The sequence below is a fragment of the Chiloscyllium plagiosum genome, unplaced genomic scaffold, assembly GCF_037043375.1.
Source record: "Chiloscyllium plagiosum isolate Xiang-an unplaced genomic scaffold, Cpla_swu_hap1 HiC_scaffold_11, whole genome shotgun sequence".
Lineage (NCBI taxonomy): Eukaryota > Metazoa > Chordata > Chondrichthyes > Orectolobiformes > Hemiscylliidae > Chiloscyllium > Chiloscyllium plagiosum.
Genome location: NW_028270149.1, coordinates 46,377,441 through 46,395,824, shown reverse-complemented (window position 1 = coordinate 46,395,824; position 18,384 = coordinate 46,377,441). Strand labels below are relative to the sequence as shown.

The following is an 18,384-nucleotide window of genomic DNA, read 5'->3' as shown; positions in this document are numbered from 1 at the left end:
TTTGGACTGTGGGAGGAAACCAGGGCACCCAGAGGAAACCCACGCAGACAATGTGCAAACTCCACACAGACAGTTGTCCGAGGCGGGAATTGAACCCCGGTCTCTGACACTGTGTGGTAATAGTGCTAACCACTGTGCCGCCCACTGATTGTATAATATTTATACAATTACTTTATATGGCTGTGGAATTTAGCTACAGTGTTACTGTGACTCTGCAACAAATAACTAATTGCATATGAAGTGCATAGGAATGTTTTCAAAACATTAAATATAATAATTTGCAAAACTGTCCTCTTCCCTTTCCCCACGAAGAACAATGTTCCACTAGTTGTAGTTGTCCATTTGATCATAGTAATTCCCGGTCACTTCAAATCAATTAGTTGCATCACTGATATATGACAGTGTTGTTTTACCTTTTTGATCAAAGAAGTTGAATTGTCTTTTTTTGTTGAATCTCATTTCAATGGCCCCAGCAGTTTGTGTTTCTATGGCTCACTGAGGCCCCCTTGAGGCAACAAACATAGACTACAGTAGTTCAATCCAAATAAACAATCCTACAGAATTGTATTGATGTTGTGTTTCATATATAGTATTGGGTCAGTTCCAAGTTCCTTCCAAGATACGAAGGCAATTTAAACCTACCCTGAAAAGGACACAAAGCACCGCAGAGAGAACAAAAACTATGGAAACTGAAACAGCCTTTGAGACTTAACTTCAGGTGTAGTGTTCAACTTGAAATAGTACTCATTTAGATTATTTCATAATCAAGTACAACAATCATGTTGCACTACGTATTAAGTTTTGTTTAAGCATCAACATGGAAAAACTGAATGTGAAGGGGATACTGACTGACATTTTGAAGAATTTTATTAAACTATCAGGTATTCATAAGTAAACTAGGGACTACATCTGGCTTTACCTAATTATCATCAGAAGCACCGAAGCTCCTCACTCAAAATCAGTTTCAGTACAACACACATGCTTACCTTCTGGTCTGTATTGGGCAACAATGGTCACAGTCTGACCAGCTCTTTTGAGTGCTGCTGCTGCCTGCTCATGGGTAGCACTCCGAAGGTTTACACCGTTCACCTGAAACAAGTAAGAGAGATTGTTTAAAACACAATTAAGTTCCCATGTTGTTACTGGCAATTTCTAGTGGTGATGCAGATTTACTTATTAAGTGCCCACTGACACTGCTTTCCTATAGCCTGTCCAGAAATAACTAAATCAAATGAATTTCTTTCTAAAAATAATACTTTACAATTCTGTTTTTGAATAATTAAAAGAAAACGTGTCATGGCATACATGACAGGGAAGAAAAATAATTTGGACATATTTATTAAAGCATCTGCACCAATGACGTCTTCGTTGTATCAGGTGTGTGTCTGTTGTAGACTAATTGATAGATATTAAAAACACCAATTGTCAACAAGTCCATTCTCATTCTATTATGCAACTACCAAAATGGTAGAAGACAAAGATTTTTTTAAAAATAGGATTTACAATGATTCAACAAAGCAAATGGCTAAATAAAATATATTTATGATGACAATTAAAATAGGAACAAAGCTGAATGAAAGTACCATGATCTCATATGTTGGAAGTGATCAGCCATTTCCTTGCAATGTATCTTTGTTGAAAAATGTGGTGCTGGAAAACACAGCAGGCCAGGCAGCATCCGATGAGCAGGAGAATCGACGTTTTGGGCATAAGCCCTTCTTCAGGAATGAGGCTGGTGTGCCAAGCAGGCTGAGATAAATGGTAGAGGGGAGGGAATTTCAGGAAGGGGCTCTGGGAATACGATAGGTGGAAGGAGGTGAGGGTGATAGGCCAGAGAGGGGGTGGGGGCGGAGAGGTCGGGAAGAAGATTGCAGGTCAAGAGGGCGGTGCTGAATCCGGGGGTTGGGATTGAGACAAGGTGGGGGGGAGGGGAAATGAGGAAGCTGGAGAAATCTACATTCATCCGCTGTGGTTGGAGGGTTCCTAGGCAGAAGATGAGGTGCTCTTCCTCCAGGCGTCGTGTGGTCAGGGTCTGGCGATGGAGGAGGCCAAGGACCTGCATGTCCTTGGCGCAGTGTTCAGCCACGGGGTGGTTGGGTTGGTTGGTGCAGGTGTCCCAGAGGTTTCCCTGAAACGTTCCGCAAGTAGGCGGCCTGTCTCCCCAACGTAGAGGAGACCACATCGGGTGCAACGGATACAGTAAATGATGCGTGTGGAGGTGCAGGTGAATTTGCAACGGATATGGAAGGATTCATTGGGGCCTTGGAGGGAGGTGAGGGGGGAGGTGTGGGCACAAGTTTGGCACTTCTTGCGGTTGCAGGGAAAGGTGCCGGGAGTGGAGGTGGGGTTAGTGGGGGGTGTGGACCTGACGAGGGAGTCATAGAGGGAGTGGTCTCTCCGGAATGCTGATAGGGATGGGGAGGGAAATATATCCCTGGTGGTGGGGTCTGTTTGGAGGTGGCGGAAATGACGGTGGATGATAGGATGTATCCGGAGGTTGGTGGATGGAAGGTGAGGACCAGTGGGATTGGAGGGGTGAGGTTCAAGGGCGGAGGTGTGGGAAGTGGAGGAGATGTGGTGGGGAGACAGGCCGCCTACTTGCGGAACGTTTCAGGGAACACCTCTGGGACACCCGCACCAACCAACCCAACTGCCCCGTGGCTGAACACTTTAACTCCCCCTCCCACTCCGCCAAGGACACGCAGGTCCTTGGCCTCCTCCATCGCCAGACCCTGACCACACGACGCCTGGAGGAAGAGCGCCTCATCTTCCACAAAGGAACCCTCCAACCACACGGGATGAATGTAGATTTCTCCAGTTTCCTCATTTCCCCTCCCCCCACCTTATCTCAGTCCCAACCCCCGGTTTCAGCACCGCCCTCTTGACCTGCAATCTCCTTCCCGACCTCTCCGCCCCCACCCCCACCCCCTCTCCGGCCTCTCATCCTCACCTCCTTCCGCCTATCGTATTCCCAGAGCCCCTTCCCCAAATCCCCTCCCCTCTACCCTTTATCTCAGCCCGCTTGGCACAGCAGCCTCATTCCTGAAGAAGGGCTTATGCCTGAAACGTCGATTCTCCTGCTCCTTGGATGCTGCCTGGCCTGCTGTGTTTTCCAGCACCACATTTTTCTACTCTGGTCTCCAGCATCTGCAGTCCTCACTTTCGCCTAATATATCTTTGTAACCAACCCACTCTTGTCTCAGGACCAGAGCATTAACAATGATTGCTTTGTAGGATGAAAGCATCTTGGAACATGGGTATGCTAATAAGTAAGTAATCTGGCACAGACATCAAGGTGGGCACTAATCTAAGGAACGAACATTTGAGTAACTGAACTTCCAACCACAAACGTTTTGAAAACGTTATTGGAATAAATAGTGAATAATAGTAGAGCATTCTTTGTTGATTAAGGTGGATCAGAAGAGTGACAATGGAAACAGGCTATATATGATTGTGGCAATAACCTCAAATGGAGTAGTTATCATTAAAATAACTCCACAGAGGCCAGTATCCTATCACGAAGTCACCCTTTATTTACGCATGGAGAATCTTTGACATGGATTCAGCTTCCTTAGAACCAGTGAACAGAAGCTCTGACAGTCCTGTTTATATCTGTCAGTCAGGACTCCCTAATTGAACCAGGTTAATGGTCCCAATCATGGAGCTCATATTCTATGAGGTCTATCTAGCTAGTCTTGTTACAATTATTACAAAGACAATTTGAATAGGGTTAATTATCTCTCCACCCCCATGTTTTCTATGAGGCCCACCTGGCTGACCTTGTTACAATCACTATAACCAAAGCAATAATTTTCTAATTCTGTGCTGCATAACTCTTAGCTGCCCTCCGAGGCAGCAGCAGGTTGGTAATATCATTGCAATGAACAGCAATGATCTGTTGCAGAGGAATGGCTGATCACATCCAACATATAAAAGTTATTTGTATTTGCATAAAACCCTGTACTTATTTTAATCTACATCACAAATATATTCCACCTGAAGGAACTGGCTGAGTCGCTACTAAAGGTACAATGGCCAGAGTCATGAAATAAGAATCTAGGAAACATATACCCAAAGCCTCTCAGCAAATTATGAATTGGTACTGGGTAGAATGTGCTCCACTATCTTATACGAGAGGGTAGAAATGAATTTACATTACACAAATACTGCTGCTGTTTTACTCCAGAGCAATCTGGACAGGGACAGTATTAGAGGAAAAGTTGAGTCATGCAGCTGCTATCTTTAGAAAGCTATAAGAGAATGAGCTGCATAAACAGAGTTTATTATTCATGTAAGACATAAACAGGCTAAATGTCTATAACTATTCAGTGAGTCAAGACAATTGGATTATCTTATATGAATTTTCTATAATTGCTTTCTATAGTCATTTCACATGCTTAAATTTCCAAGAGAATGTTATACAATTTTGTTTTCATGAAGGCAGAGACCATTAACAAAGAAAAGTGAAACAATCTCCATTTTGCAGTTTTTCCACTTCATCTGGTTGACACCGTAATTTATCTGATCAGGTGTATTACAGACCAGGGGTGAAATAAGTCTAAGTTTCCCGCAGGCTTAAATCAACTAGTAAGGATTAAAATGTATAATAAATCTAGACAATGAATATTGTCCTAACAGACATTCCAGGATTAATTCGTGCACAAGATAGAAGAAGCATACCTGTGTCATCTTTCTGCTTGGCTCCAACAAATATCAGTGTGCAATTATAATCGGAGGTATAAATAAAGTAGGGAGGTGATGGCATGGTGGTAATATCACTAAACTAACAATCCAGAACTACAGGCTGATTTTTTGGGGACTTGGATGGAAAATTGCACTAAAGTTAAGAGTGTGCGACAATCAGGCACAGTGTGAAGCAGACTGGGAAAAGTGTGCAGCAAGCCAGCATCACAGTGAAGCAGACAGAGTGTGGACCTAAGTTGGACTCGGGAAATAAAAAAAGGAGATAACTTTCAAGTCTATAGTCTTGAAGAGGAGACAGAGTGGCAGCAGTGCGAACCTGGGATTGAATGGTGGTAGAAAAGCTTCCCTGTGAAAGATTTTTGGGTGAAGTCCAGATCAAGCTCAGATGGAGCAGCAAGAACCTTGCTAGAATTCAAAAAGGCTGACAGAAATGACATCAGCACAAAGCAGTGAGCTGATTGGGAGGTGGTGGATAAGCGGTTTTTGCCCATTTTAAAGTTGCACTAGGGAAAGATAACTTCTAACTTATTTTTAAAAGAAGACTTAGTTAATTTTCTACTTGGTGTAATTTAGGGAAAGTGTTCCTTTAAGTAAAGATACTGTTTGGTGTATCAAGTGTATTGTACAGCCTGCAATATGTAGGAAATCTTAGATGCTCCTGTCAGTCTGGATGATTGCATCTGTAATAAGTACCACCACTTGGTTTGCTTTTGAACACCAGTTTTTTGACCTTGAATGTTGGGTGGAGGCATTGGGCTGCAGCCATGAGGCTAAGAACTTTGTGGCCAACACATCTTTAGACATAGTCACCTCACAGCTTAAGGAAGTGCAGTCAACACCAGGTTATAGTCCAACAGGTTTAATTCGAAGCACACTAGCTTTCGGAGCACCGCTCCTTCATCAGGTGATAGTGGAGGACACAATTGTAAGACACAGAATTTATAGCAAAAGTTTACAGTGTGATGTAACTGAAATTATACATTGACAAATACCTTGATTGTTTGTTGAGTCTTTCATCTATTTGAATACCATGATAGTTTCACTTCTTTCATGTGTAAATCACAAAACTATTTTTTTAAAGTTACATTCTCAGGTTAACTGTAACAAATGGTGTTAGCTAGAAAATATGTTGAAGGTGTTAGCCCCCTGTGTTCTCTGTCTGTGCCATAATGTTTAGACTGATTCTAACCTAAAAAGTGAGAAAACTGAGTCTTACATGAATTCATGCAGTTTTTGAGCAAAGTATAATATAACTCTGCAATTACAAATTCATCCCACAAACATATATGTATATGTATGCATGTATGTGTGTACGTGTGTCTGTCTGGGTTGGGTGGTTATGAGTGTGAGAGAGTGTGTGTCTATGTGAGAGTAGAGTGTAGAGTGCTCTAAGTCTCTGAGAGGATCCATGTGTGAGTGTGGGAGTGTGTGTCTGTAAGGGTGTGTGTGTGTGTCTGTGTTTATGTGTGTGTATAGGAGTGCGTGTGTGTAGGAGTGTGTGTGGGAGTGTGTGTATAGTGCAATGTGGTCGCGGTTGAGGCCCTCCCTATGGGTACGGAGCTTAGCGAACAGCCTTTGCTCGGCCACTTTTCGTTGCTGCCTGTCCCGAAGTCCGCCTTGGAGGACGGTCACCCGAAGGTCCAAGGTCGAATGTCCTGGACCACTGAAGTGTTCCCTAACTGGGAGGGAACACTCTTGTCTGTCGATTGTTGTGCAGTGTCCATTCACCCGTTGCCGTAGCCTTTGCTCGGTTTCCCCAAAGTACCATGCCTCAGGGCATCAGTCTAAACATTATGGCACAGACAGAGAACACAGAGGGCTAACACCTCCAACATATTGTCCAGCTAACACCAATTGTTACAGTTAACCTGAGAATGCAAATTTTAAAAAAAAGTTTTGTGATTTACACGTGAAAGAAGTGAAACTATCATGGTATTCGAACAGATGAAAGACTCAACAAACAATCAATGTATTTTTCAATGTATAATTTCAGTTACATCACACTGTAAACTTTTGCTATAAATTCTGTGTCTTACAATTGTGTCCTCCACTATCACCTGATGAAGGAGCGACGCTCCGAAAGCTAGTGTGCTTCGAATTAAACCTGTTGGACTATAACCTGGTGTTGTGTGATTGTTAAACTTTGTACACCCCAGTCCAACGCCGGCATCTCCAAATCATTATCTGAGTCTGCTTCCTATCATCTATGTAACTATCCCTTTATTTTGGCTGTGCAAATCATATAAAGGCACCCACTCGGCTCCACACTTGTATACAGTTACTTCACTATAATGGAATGTCACATCCCATCTTTTATAAAGCTTTCCTCATTTTTTGAAAAGGTAGCTCAAGCTCCCTGCTTCCTTTTTATGTAGAGATATTTCCCTCATTATGAAATTCCTCTGTGGTCATCAGTGGCAACAGTGAACAGCATTTGTGGGATTGATTATCGGTTATTTTATGGTAGTGCACACTACTGCTTGATTACTCTGTATATGACAAAACCTTGCTGATTAACTCCTTTTCATCTTGTGAGATGTAATTTCAGAAAGCCGGTTAGATTCAGTATGGGGCTTGCCTCAAGTATTGATGCTGTACTTCATATCGATTTACAATCCCTAAGGGAATTTAACCTCATCTTCAGTAAACACCTTATCACTCACTGATAAAATCCGATCTCCTCTTCGTAGCTCTCCACTGAGGTCTGCTGGTCCACCCGCCAAGATGAAAGATACAAAAATCCCTTCACCATCTTCTCCACCGACAATGTTAAAGCCTAATCCTGTGGATCCTTTGTGAAGGACAATTTTTCTTGGTTCCCTGAAATAAACAAGAGCAGCATTAGGAAAAAAAGCAAACAACCCAATCGTTATAAATGTTTGTATCCCAATTCCAGGAAAATGGCTTCACTGCATTCTCTGTCATTGAGATGGGCAAGAACACTTAAAAAGATATTTCTAATGATTAACCACATTAAATAACTACATGTCAGAATTTTAGAACTAAGTGAAATTCTCAATGTAACAGAAAACAAGTCCAAAGCCATTACAAAAGAGAAGGAAATAAATTCAGCCCAAAGAAAAGAACAGGTTTCTATCTCCTCAGTTCATTCCACACTCAGTCTGAAAGAACAATTTACAAATTTTCTGTATCTTATGCTTAATTATTTAACTTTGTAAAACTAAAAAATGCATTGTAAGATTGGCCTTCCTAGGGATCCATGTCTATTTGGCCCAGAAACTAATTTTGCTGTGTTTTTACACTTTACTCCATTGAACTTTCAATCGAGTACCATTGCTGTCAAAGGCTGTGATTGATCCAAAAATGCAAAGTTATCTGAAAATAACCCTTTTTAAAGAACCTTGCACACAATATTCCAAAAGAGAAATCAGGAGAGTAAGAAGCACAAACAACCAGCATCATATTCACCATCATAACTTCAAGAGTTAAAGTACAGTAATACATAACATATTAAGAAAATTGATTTTATACATGCATTTCAAAATTACAAAGATTTGAGAAAATATTTTACATAAATTGAGTGCGGAATTCCAAACATTTAAATGAGATGAATTAAAATTATAAGCACAGAACTCCATTGCTTTATGAAGATTTCCTTTGTTATAGCAGCAGCTTGCATTCTTATACTGATAGAGGGGAATATCCCAAAGCACTTCAGAATATCCCAAGACTGGATAAAAAAAACTTTGAACTCTTATTTTGAAAGCTTGATAGTCAATTAGCAAACCTTGCAAAACTAGAAAAGTAGCATTGAAGAGATACTTGTTTGTCAGGCTTTTAAAATTAAACTTGCTAAATATTAAAAGAGTCCAAAAAAATGGTGTCAAGGAAAATCAGAGAGAGAGCATAGTCCAGCCAGAAACACTAGTGTTTTAGCTATGAAGACTAGACCTTGAATTGAGATAAGAAATTCCAGCAAACTATAATCTTTTCCAGGAAAATTAACTATAAAGGGCTTTCCATAAGATAAGTTACTTTGCACAGGTGCAAATCACATTTAAACAGCGGCTGCAGAACATAATTGGGTGTTGCAGTTAAACAAAGTTTCATTGTACAGTGATGGTGTGCTACAGGCAGAGTTGCTGCAGAATCATATACTTTTTACATGAATGTTGGAGTCCACAACGTTTTGGGATAGTGATGGTCGAAGTTTCATCTTGCCTTCTATCAGATGATTGACCAGGAATTACTCCCACCCTGGGAGTGGCTGTCACTGGTGTATAGCAGAGGAATTTGGAAGCTGATAATCAACTTGTTATCTTGGGTTATGAACATACTTTTCTTGGCCAACTGTTCCTAAGCTGGAATCATTGGTGGGAGCTCAAACTTAGAGCTGCAGCCTCAGAGACAAGGGGACTCACCCACTGAACTACACGGCTTCCTGATTCATTCAGCAATATGGCTAATCAGTATCGTAAACTAAACCCATACTTTGATTAAAGATATAAAAGACTGAATACATTGATGACCTGTACTGTAATCGAAGAAATAAGTTTCTGTAAATTGGCAGAAGGTGATGTCAAAAGGATAGACAGAAAAAGAGAAAGGAAAAGACAGAGAAATTATGATTGATCATGAAAAGAATCTATAACCACAGGAGCTGGCCACTTCTTGTGTACATATGACCACGATTAATAGCATATTTGAGCTTGATATTGGTGAACTGTTTGTTTGCATTATGGCACTCGATATTAGTCAAATGCTAAGCATTATGGCACTCTATATGAGTGAAAGGCTGAATTGCTGGAAGCAAAGTAAAAAAGTAGCTACTGTTTTGTTTCCCTTACTTAACCTGTAAGATCTGTAGCAATTATTTATAAACATTTTAATTTCCCTGTAACCATTGTTATAAACAAACTGACTCACTTATGCATAACCATCTTTTGAGTGAGTCAATCTGTTTTATTTTATTAGATTAGATTCCCTACAGTATGGAAACAGGCCCTTTTTGCCAAACAAGTTCACACCGAACCTCCAAAGAGAAACCCACCCAGACCCATTTCCCTCTAACTAATGCACTTAACACTATGGGCAATTTAGCATGGCCAATTCACATCTTTGGAGCACCCAGAGGGAACCCACACAGACATGGGGAGAACGTGCAAACTCCACATAGACAGTCAGCCGAGGCTGGAATCAAACCTGGGACCCTGGTGCTGTGAGGCAGCAGTGCTAACCACTAAGCCACCGTGCCACTCTAAACATATGTAGATAATTTTATCCAGTTGGAACCACTTGAAACGTTTGCCCAGTGAACTTGATGTTTACTATATTTTGCTGGGAATTTATAATCTCGGGCAAATAGCTGTTACCAGAAGGCAAGTAGCAGGAGGTGGTACAGGGGACCGAAAATGGACTAATTTTTAAAAGCAGAGAAATCATTCTCTTTGATGCTATATAGTTGAATGTCATGCTGCAGGAGATGCACAAAAGGAAAGCAGTCCTTGAACACCACCCTGAATAAATATATTGCAGTCACACAGTCTTTTATATTTGGCTGAAAATTAAGATGATGTCTTCCGAAATCAGACGCTTCTCACTACTGTATTTTTTTCATGTGAGATCATCAACCATTGCAAAACCTGAGAAGATTTCTGTACTTGATATATCATCTGAAGTTTGGATACAAATTTTACTCCTCTTTTGTTGCACATGATACAATTGAAGGTTGAAGTGGCAACTAAGGAACAACATAAGGATGCTGAGCTGTCCAGGCTAAGGTCTTCCTCTGTTATTCAAATTGAAAATTGTTATCTTTATTCCTAAGTCTGTTCATCACTGCATCTTTCCCCAGCGCTGTGCCCCATTTGCACTCAAGTTGTGGAGCACTCGTCAGTGGAATGATTCTGGCTTCAAGTGAATTTCACAGTCCCTTCATTTCATCAATCTTCAGCCATGTTGGCCTTAATTTTTGAGCTGTCTTTCTAATGCCATCCAGCTTGCTCTGATATCTTCTAAAAGCTACACAAAACTTACCATTGCAACTTTTCCTTTGACCACCTCAGCTAATTCATTTTAATGTTCGCTGCCCAATCCATCTTACTGTAGGGGTTCCTGTCTTTTATGAAACACTCGACTTATAGTTCTTTTGACTTGTGTATTTGTGATGGCACAATGGCTCAGTGGTTAGCACTGCTGCCTCACAACACCAAGGACCCGGGTTTGATTCCCACCTTTGGTGACTTCTCCTTGTGTCTGCATTGGTTTCCTCCCACAGTCCAAAGATGTGGGAATTGGCCATACTAAATTGCCCATAGTGTTAGGTACATTAGTTAGGGATAAATGTGGGGGATTTACCCCCACACTGTAGGGAATCTAATCTAATCATTGCTTGCCTCCGAGTCATTGATGAGGGATCCAGCAGCAGCACTGGAAGCATGAGTGTGTCTTCACTCATGAGGAATCCAGCTGAGTGAGAGCAATCATGCAGCAGTTGGCCATTCAGCCTTAACAAGGCGTGGGACCGTCCTATTATTGTGCATGTGCATGTGTGTGTCTGTCAGCCAGTGGGCCATTAATAGATCTGAAATGTACCCTAGGGTCAGGAAGCTCCACCTCAGAGACCTGTCAATCAATCAGAGCCCTGCAACTCTCCAGTATAAACAGCACCACTGGGAGTAGTGTCCACTGCCAGTACAATGTTTGGGACTTGAGGAGGCATTTAGCCCTGGCTCAGGATTTTACTTTTAACTGTTTGAGGACCTCGTAGGACACATGGAGCTGGGTTTGAGAGACTATGGTGGAGGAAAGGATCCTGAGCTCCTGACATGACCTTCCAATTGTCTCAGGGGCCTGTTGAAGAGGGTCCTCTGTTTGCCCACTGTTATCCCATGTAGGGAAGGCTGCTGGGCTTCTTGCGTGGCATGTACATCTCCCGCCATCAATTACATTTCATTGGCAGTGGGAGGGGACCTGTAAGTCGACATTAATTCACTTGGCTCACCTAAAGTTAACCCCCCACTGCCATTGTAAAATTGCAGTGGGGCAGGAGTAGGTGGGTAAGTGGTGAATAGCTGCCTGCTGAATTTATATGCCCTCCCTGCCTTCACATCTGCTGGCAGGGGAGCATAAAATCCAACCTGTTGTGTTCACATGCGCAACATTGGTTTTATAGGGACTTGCAGAACATGAAGTTCTTATAGACAGACTCACACATTGCTATTTCTAAATGTTTATTTCACATGCAGGTTGTGGAAACTCAAGAGAATTGTTTCAGCTGCATTGTCCAAATTATTTGAGGGGTTTAAAGATCTCAGAGAGTGCAGCATCCCATTGTATCCAGCACTCATCACCAGTGCAGATACTGTCACTGGAGTGGGTCACATATGGTCTCAGATTGTTTGTTGCAATTTGGTCTAAAAGTGCATGCAGACACTTGTGCAATCAACCGTCCAAGATTGTTACAAGCAAGTTCAATAACAATCAGAGATCTATGGGAGGCCATGAATATACTGACTGCAAGGCTGACGACAAGTCTCTAGATGCAAATTTATGGAGTTAAAGGGAGGTGTGAGAGAACATCTGAGAATCTTAATAAGGAGTCCTTTTGAGTATCATAAAGTCGTAAGTATGTGAGCACATGGCTTCCTCCATTGAGAAAATGTCAATACTCAGAGAGACAGGTCCATCAGGGGCATGCAGATCTGCATAACATCACCTTGTCCCTTAGTTCCATACAGGAATATTAAGGTGTGGGGGCAATGGGAGAGTGGCAAAGTCCATGAATCTCCACCAGGTTCTTGTGCTTCTTTGCTCAGGAGGGAGGTAGATGAGATTTGAATGGGGTGAAGATTGGCTGCCCTCCACATTTGACGTGTCTTCTCAGCACGCTCTGAAACTGAAACTTCTTAGCCATCTGCCAGTGACCCCAGCTCCAACATCAGAGATTCTTGGGGAGGTTAATGTTCCTGTACAGAAACCCTTCAGCCACTTGGTCTTCTAGGCCTTAGGTTGCCAGAAGACCTCTTCCAATGTCATGGCAGGCCATGGGACCATACAGTCAGCAGCCTCCCTTCATGTGAAGAAGATTACTTATGGTTTTATAGGTGTAACAAATTTGATCTTGTTTTCAATGTTATTTTAATTCAAGGATGCTAACTTCATTGTGCATAATATTTTTTGTTTTGTTCATTGCTTGGCAGAAGCCATCCTCATCTCAGGACATCTATGGTCTGCCAGTATAGGGGCTAGCCTTTTTTGGATAGACTCAATACTGAGTAAGCATCTTGACTTGAGCAATCAGTGCTATGATAGGGACTGGAAGTTGGGGACAGGAGTATACATTTAGTTTGTAATTTATTAAATTCAGTAGGAAAGGTAATTGTTGTTTAAGAAACCAGATAAATATCAGATTGTCCCATTCTTCCAAGGCATGCTTTACAATGTCCCACACATCCAGTCAAGACTTCCTGATTATGAATTGCCAGCTCAGCATCAATGATACTTTCCTGATGAAACGCCTCATCACATTGCAAAGCTATCCTATAGAGAGTACAGAAAGCCATCACAGTGTATGACATATTTGTTGGACCATACTGGCGAGCTCCTCCAGATTAATTGAGGCATTGAACAGCATTTTCAGCAACCCAATGTTCCACTTTGTGGCTACGCAGGTGGACACACCGTAGGTATTGTACTTTTCATCTGTTTCAATGGGTTGTCATAGTCATAGAGATGTACAGCATGGAAACAGACCCTTCGGTCCAACCCATCCATGCCGACCAGATATCCCAACCCAATCTAGTCCCACTGCCAGCACCCGGCCCATATCCCTCCAAACCCTTGCTATTTATATACCCATCCAAATGCCTCCTAAATGTTGCAATTGTACCAGCCTCCACCACTTCCTCTGGCAGCTCATTCCATATACGTAGCATCCTCTGTGTGAAAAAATTGCCCCTTAGGTCTCTTTTATATCTTTCCCCTCTCACCCTAAACCTATGCCCTCAAGTTCTCGACTCCGCAACCCCAGGGAAAAGACTTTGTCTATTTACTCTATTCATGCCCCTCATAATTTTGTAAACCTCCATAAGGTCACCTCTCAGCCTCCGACGCTCCAGGGAAAACAGCCCCAAGCCTGTTCAGCCTCTCCCTGTAGTTCAAATCCTCCAACCCTGGCAACTTCCTTGTAAATCTTTTCTGAACCCTTTCAAATTTCACAACATCTTTCCGATAGGAAGGAGACCAGAATTGCACGCAATATTCCATCAGTGGCCTAACCAATGTCCTGTACAGCTGCAACATGACCTCCCAACTCCTGTACTCAATACTCTGACCAATAAATGAAAGCATACCAAACACCTTCTTCACTATCCTATCTACCTGCGACTCCATTTTCAAGGAGCTATGAACCTGCACTCTTTGTTCAGCAACACTTCCCAGGACCTTACCATTAAGCGTATACATCCTGCTAAGATTTGCTTTCCCAAAATGCAGCACCTCACATTTATCAGAATTAAACTCCATCTGCCACTTCTCAGCCCATTGGCCCATCTGGTCCAGATCCTGATGTAATCTGAGATAACCCTCTTAGCTGTCCACGACACCTCCAATTTTTGTATCATCTGCAAGCTTACTAACTGTACCTCTTATGCTCGCATCCAAATCATTTATGTAAATGACAAAAAGTAGAGGGCCCAGCACCGATCCTTGTGGCACTCCACTGGTCACAGGCCTCCAGTCTGAAAAACTACCCTCCACCACAACTCTCTGTCTTCTACCTTTGAGCCAGTTTTATCCAAATGGCTAGTTCTCCCTGTATTCCATGAAATCTAACCTTGCTAATCAGTCTCCCATGGGGAACCTTGTCGAACGCCTTACTGAAATCCATATAGATCACATCTACCGCTCTGCCCTCATCAATCCTCTTTGTTACTTCCTTAAAAAACTCAATCAAGTTTGTGAGACATGATTTCCCACCCACAAAGCCTTGTTGACTATCCCTAATCAGTCCTTGCCTTTCCAAATATATGTACATCCTGTCCCTCAGGATTCCCTCCAACAACTTGCCCACCACCGACTTCAGGCTCACGGGTCTAATATCTCAGCACGTCTCTAGCTTTCCACAGAGTTCTATGGTATACCTGATCAGGTCCTGGGGATTTATCCACCTTTAACCATTTCAAGACATCCAGCACTTCCTCCTCTGTAATTTGGATATTTTGCAAGGTGTCACCATCTATTTCCCTACAGTCTATATCTTCCATATTCTTTTCCACAGTAAATACTGATACAAAATACTCGTTTAGTATCTCCCACATTTTCTGTGGCTCCACACAAAGGACACCTTGCTGATCTTTGAGGGGCCCTATTTTCTCCCTAGTTATCCTTTTGTCCTTAATATATTTGTAAAAACCTTTGGATTCTTCTTAATTCTATTTGCCAAAGCTATCTCATGTCCCCTTTTTGCCCTCCTGATTTCTCTCTTAAGTATACTCCTACTTCCTTTATACTCTTCTAATGATTCACTCGATCTATCCTGTCTATACCTTCCTTCTTTTGCTTAACCAAACCCTCAATTTCTTTTAGTCATCCAGCATTCCCTATACCTACCATCCTTTCCTTTCCTTTCACCCTAACAGGAATATACTTTTTCTGAATTCTCGTTCTCTCATTTCTGAAGGCTTCCCATTTTCCAGCTGTACCTTTACCTGTGACCATCTGCCCCAATCAGCTTTCGAAAGTTCTTGCCTAATACCATCAAAATTGGCCTTTCTTCAATTTAGAACTTCAACTTTTAGATCTGGTCTATCCTTTTCCATCACTATTTTAAATCTAACAGAATGATGGTCGCTGGCCCCAAAGTGCTCTCCCACTGACACCTCAGTCACCTGCCCTGCCTTATTTCCCAAGAGTAGGTCAAATTTTGCACCTTCTCTGGTAGGTACATCCACATACTGAATCAGAAAATTGTCTTGTACACACTTAAGAAATTCCTCTCCATCTAGAATCTTAACGATATGGCAGTCCCAGTCTACATTTGGAAAGTTAAAATCCCCTACCATAATCACCCTATTATTCTTACAGATAGCTGAGATCTCCTGACAAATTTGTTTCTCAATTTCCCTCTGACAATTAGGAGGTCTATAATACAATCCCAATAAGGTGATCATCCCTTTCTTATTTCTCAGTTCCACCCAAATAACTTCCCTGGATGTATTTCCAGGAATATCCTCCCTCAGCACAGCTGTAATGCTATCCCCTATCAAAAACGCCACTCCCCCTCCTCTCTTGCCTCCCTTTCTATCCTTCCTGTAGCATTTGTATCCTGGAACATTAAGCTGCCAGTCCTGCCCATCCCTGAGCCATGTTTCCGTAATTGCTATGCTATCCCAGTCCCATGTTCCTAACCATGCCCTGAGTTAATCTCCTTCCCTGTTAGGCCCCTTGCATTGAAATAAATGCAGTTTAATTTATTAGTCCTACCTGGTCCTTGCCTACCATGACTGTTTGACTCACTTCCATTCTCAACTGTATCAATCTCAGATTGACCTCTTTCCTCACCATCTCCCTGGGTCCCCCCCCCACCTTACTAGTTTAAATTCTCCCGAGCAGCTCCAGCAAATTTCCCTGCCAGTATATTAGTCCCCTTCCAATTTAGGTGCAATCCGTCCTTCTTGTACAAGTTACTTCCACTCCGAAAGAGATTCCAATGATCCAAAAATGTGAATCCTTCTCCCATACACCAGCTCCTCAGCCATGCGTTCATCTGCTGTATCCTCCTATTCCTGCCCTCACTAGCTCGTAGCAGTGGGAGTAATCCAAATATTTCTACTCTCGAGGACGTCCTTTTTAAATTCCTGCCTAACTCTCTGTTACCTTCCTTCAGACTCTCAACCTTTTCCCTTCCTATGTCGTTAGTTCCAATGTGAACAATGACCTCTTGCTGGCCCCTCTCTCCCGTGAGAACATTCTGCACCCTCTCTGAGACATCCTTAATCCTGGCACAAGGGAAGCAACACACCATTCTGATTTTTCGTTGCTGGCCACAGAAACGTCTGTTTATACCTCAGACTAGAGAATCCCCTAACTCAATTCATCTCTTGGATCTGGACGTAACCCTCGTTGCATTAGAACCAGTCTCAATACCAGAAACTTGGCTGTTCGTGCTACGTTCCCCTGAGAATCCATCACCCTCTACATTTTCCAAAACAGCATACCTGTTTGAAATGGGTATATCCACAAAAGACTCCTGCACTAGCTGCCTATCTCTCTTACCTTTCCTGGAGTTAACCGATCTATGTGACTGTATCTAAGACTTTCCCCCATTCCTATAACTGTCATCCATCACATACTGTTGTTGTTGCAAATTCCTCATTGCTTCTAAATGCCTTGTCAACAAGAATCCATCCTTAATCTGGTGCGAACCAGAAAGCATGTGATCTGCCTGCACCACACATAGTGTCTGAAATCTCCCTTAAATTGCAGTGAGCACTATGCAGTTTCGTGATCAAGTATATGCTTAGTAATTCTCATTGCAGTCCTATTCCATTTGGCAGCAAAATTGCTGTGGAGTTCTTCTGCTGCTGGCAAAATCCAGTTAGTTTCTGGATAAGCTTATCCCACTTTGATTTTTCATTGCCTGTGCTTTCAAACTGTACGTTCAAGCTACACAAAATTTAGTCCACAGACCAAAATGACAAAAGATTTGTACTACCTTGATCTAATTAGATTTTTTGTAAGGCTAAGAATCAGCATTGAGAAGAAAGTAGGTGTATCGCGAAGTTATCTTTTATCCACACAACCAATAAGACCGAAAAACTGAAGGTTTTCTCAGAAGCAACTTGGATGGATCAGTGGACGTGCTGAGTGTGGACCCTTTGGCAAAACATGTGCTTGGCCTAAATGGACCTATAGGTATGTGCATCTGAAAACTGAAAATACCTTTTGTTCAAAAAACAGTTGGCCCGCAGGTTTTCGATTAAAAATTCAGGACTTGTATCACAATGAAGTGGCTGGAGAATGAGAATGTGCAGCCAAGAATCATCATGTAGAAACACAGGACTGAGAAAGAGCATGCATAGAGTATGAATCTTGCAGCACATGGGAAGGAGGTGGTAAATTAACGTAAGTGACTGCACCATAACATGAGTATAGTGCACCAGTGCATAAATATGCTGGAATGGAACAAGTTGTACTTTTAAATATTACTCCACCTTCTTCCCATCAGTAATATAATTTGCTTCATTCTTTCTAAATTCAAAAGAAGTAAAAGGAAAAATGATGTTTTGCAATGGTAAGGCCAATGTGACGAGCCGTCACGTTCCAAAAATGAAACACTTAAACAATTAAGTTATGCTTTGCTTTATACAATTACCACGAGGCCTTATAACTACTGTCCTTTCTGGAAGGTTTTGTTTATGCTGCTTTTACCAAGACGTCAAGCTTGGCACAGGGATAGTGTGCCAGCTCTGAGTCACAAGTTTGTGCTTTCAAGGCCCACTTCAGAGACATTGAACTCAAACTAACACTTCAATACTGTGGCAGTGCCGCACCGTGACAGGTGCCATCTTTTGCATGAGATATTAAAGTACTCACTCAGGAAGGTGTAATAATATAATAATTTAGCTTCACTGTGTTTTATTTATAATGTTAAAGAAAAATCTTATGGCACTTCTTAAATCACAGTTTTGTTTTCCCCATGCCTTGATTAACACTTAG

At 42.0% G+C, this 18,384-nt stretch overlaps 1 protein-coding gene across 9 annotated transcripts in view; it reads right to left on the bottom strand.

The window, feature by feature from the left end:
• Positions 1–18,384, bottom strand: part of dlg3 (discs, large homolog 3 (Drosophila)) — a 546,829-nt gene that overhangs the window by 129,875 nt on the left and 398,570 nt on the right. For all 9 annotated transcript variants that reach the window (XM_043704756.2, XM_087992017.1, XM_087992016.1 and 6 more), the window contains 2 exons: positions 7,368–7,524; positions 987–1,089 (listed from right to left, as the gene is read on the bottom strand). In XM_043704756.2, coding sequence (XP_043560691.1) covers positions 987–1,089; positions 7,368–7,524 — 260 coding nt within the window. The remainder of the gene's footprint in view (positions 1–986; positions 1,090–7,367; positions 7,525–18,384) is intronic.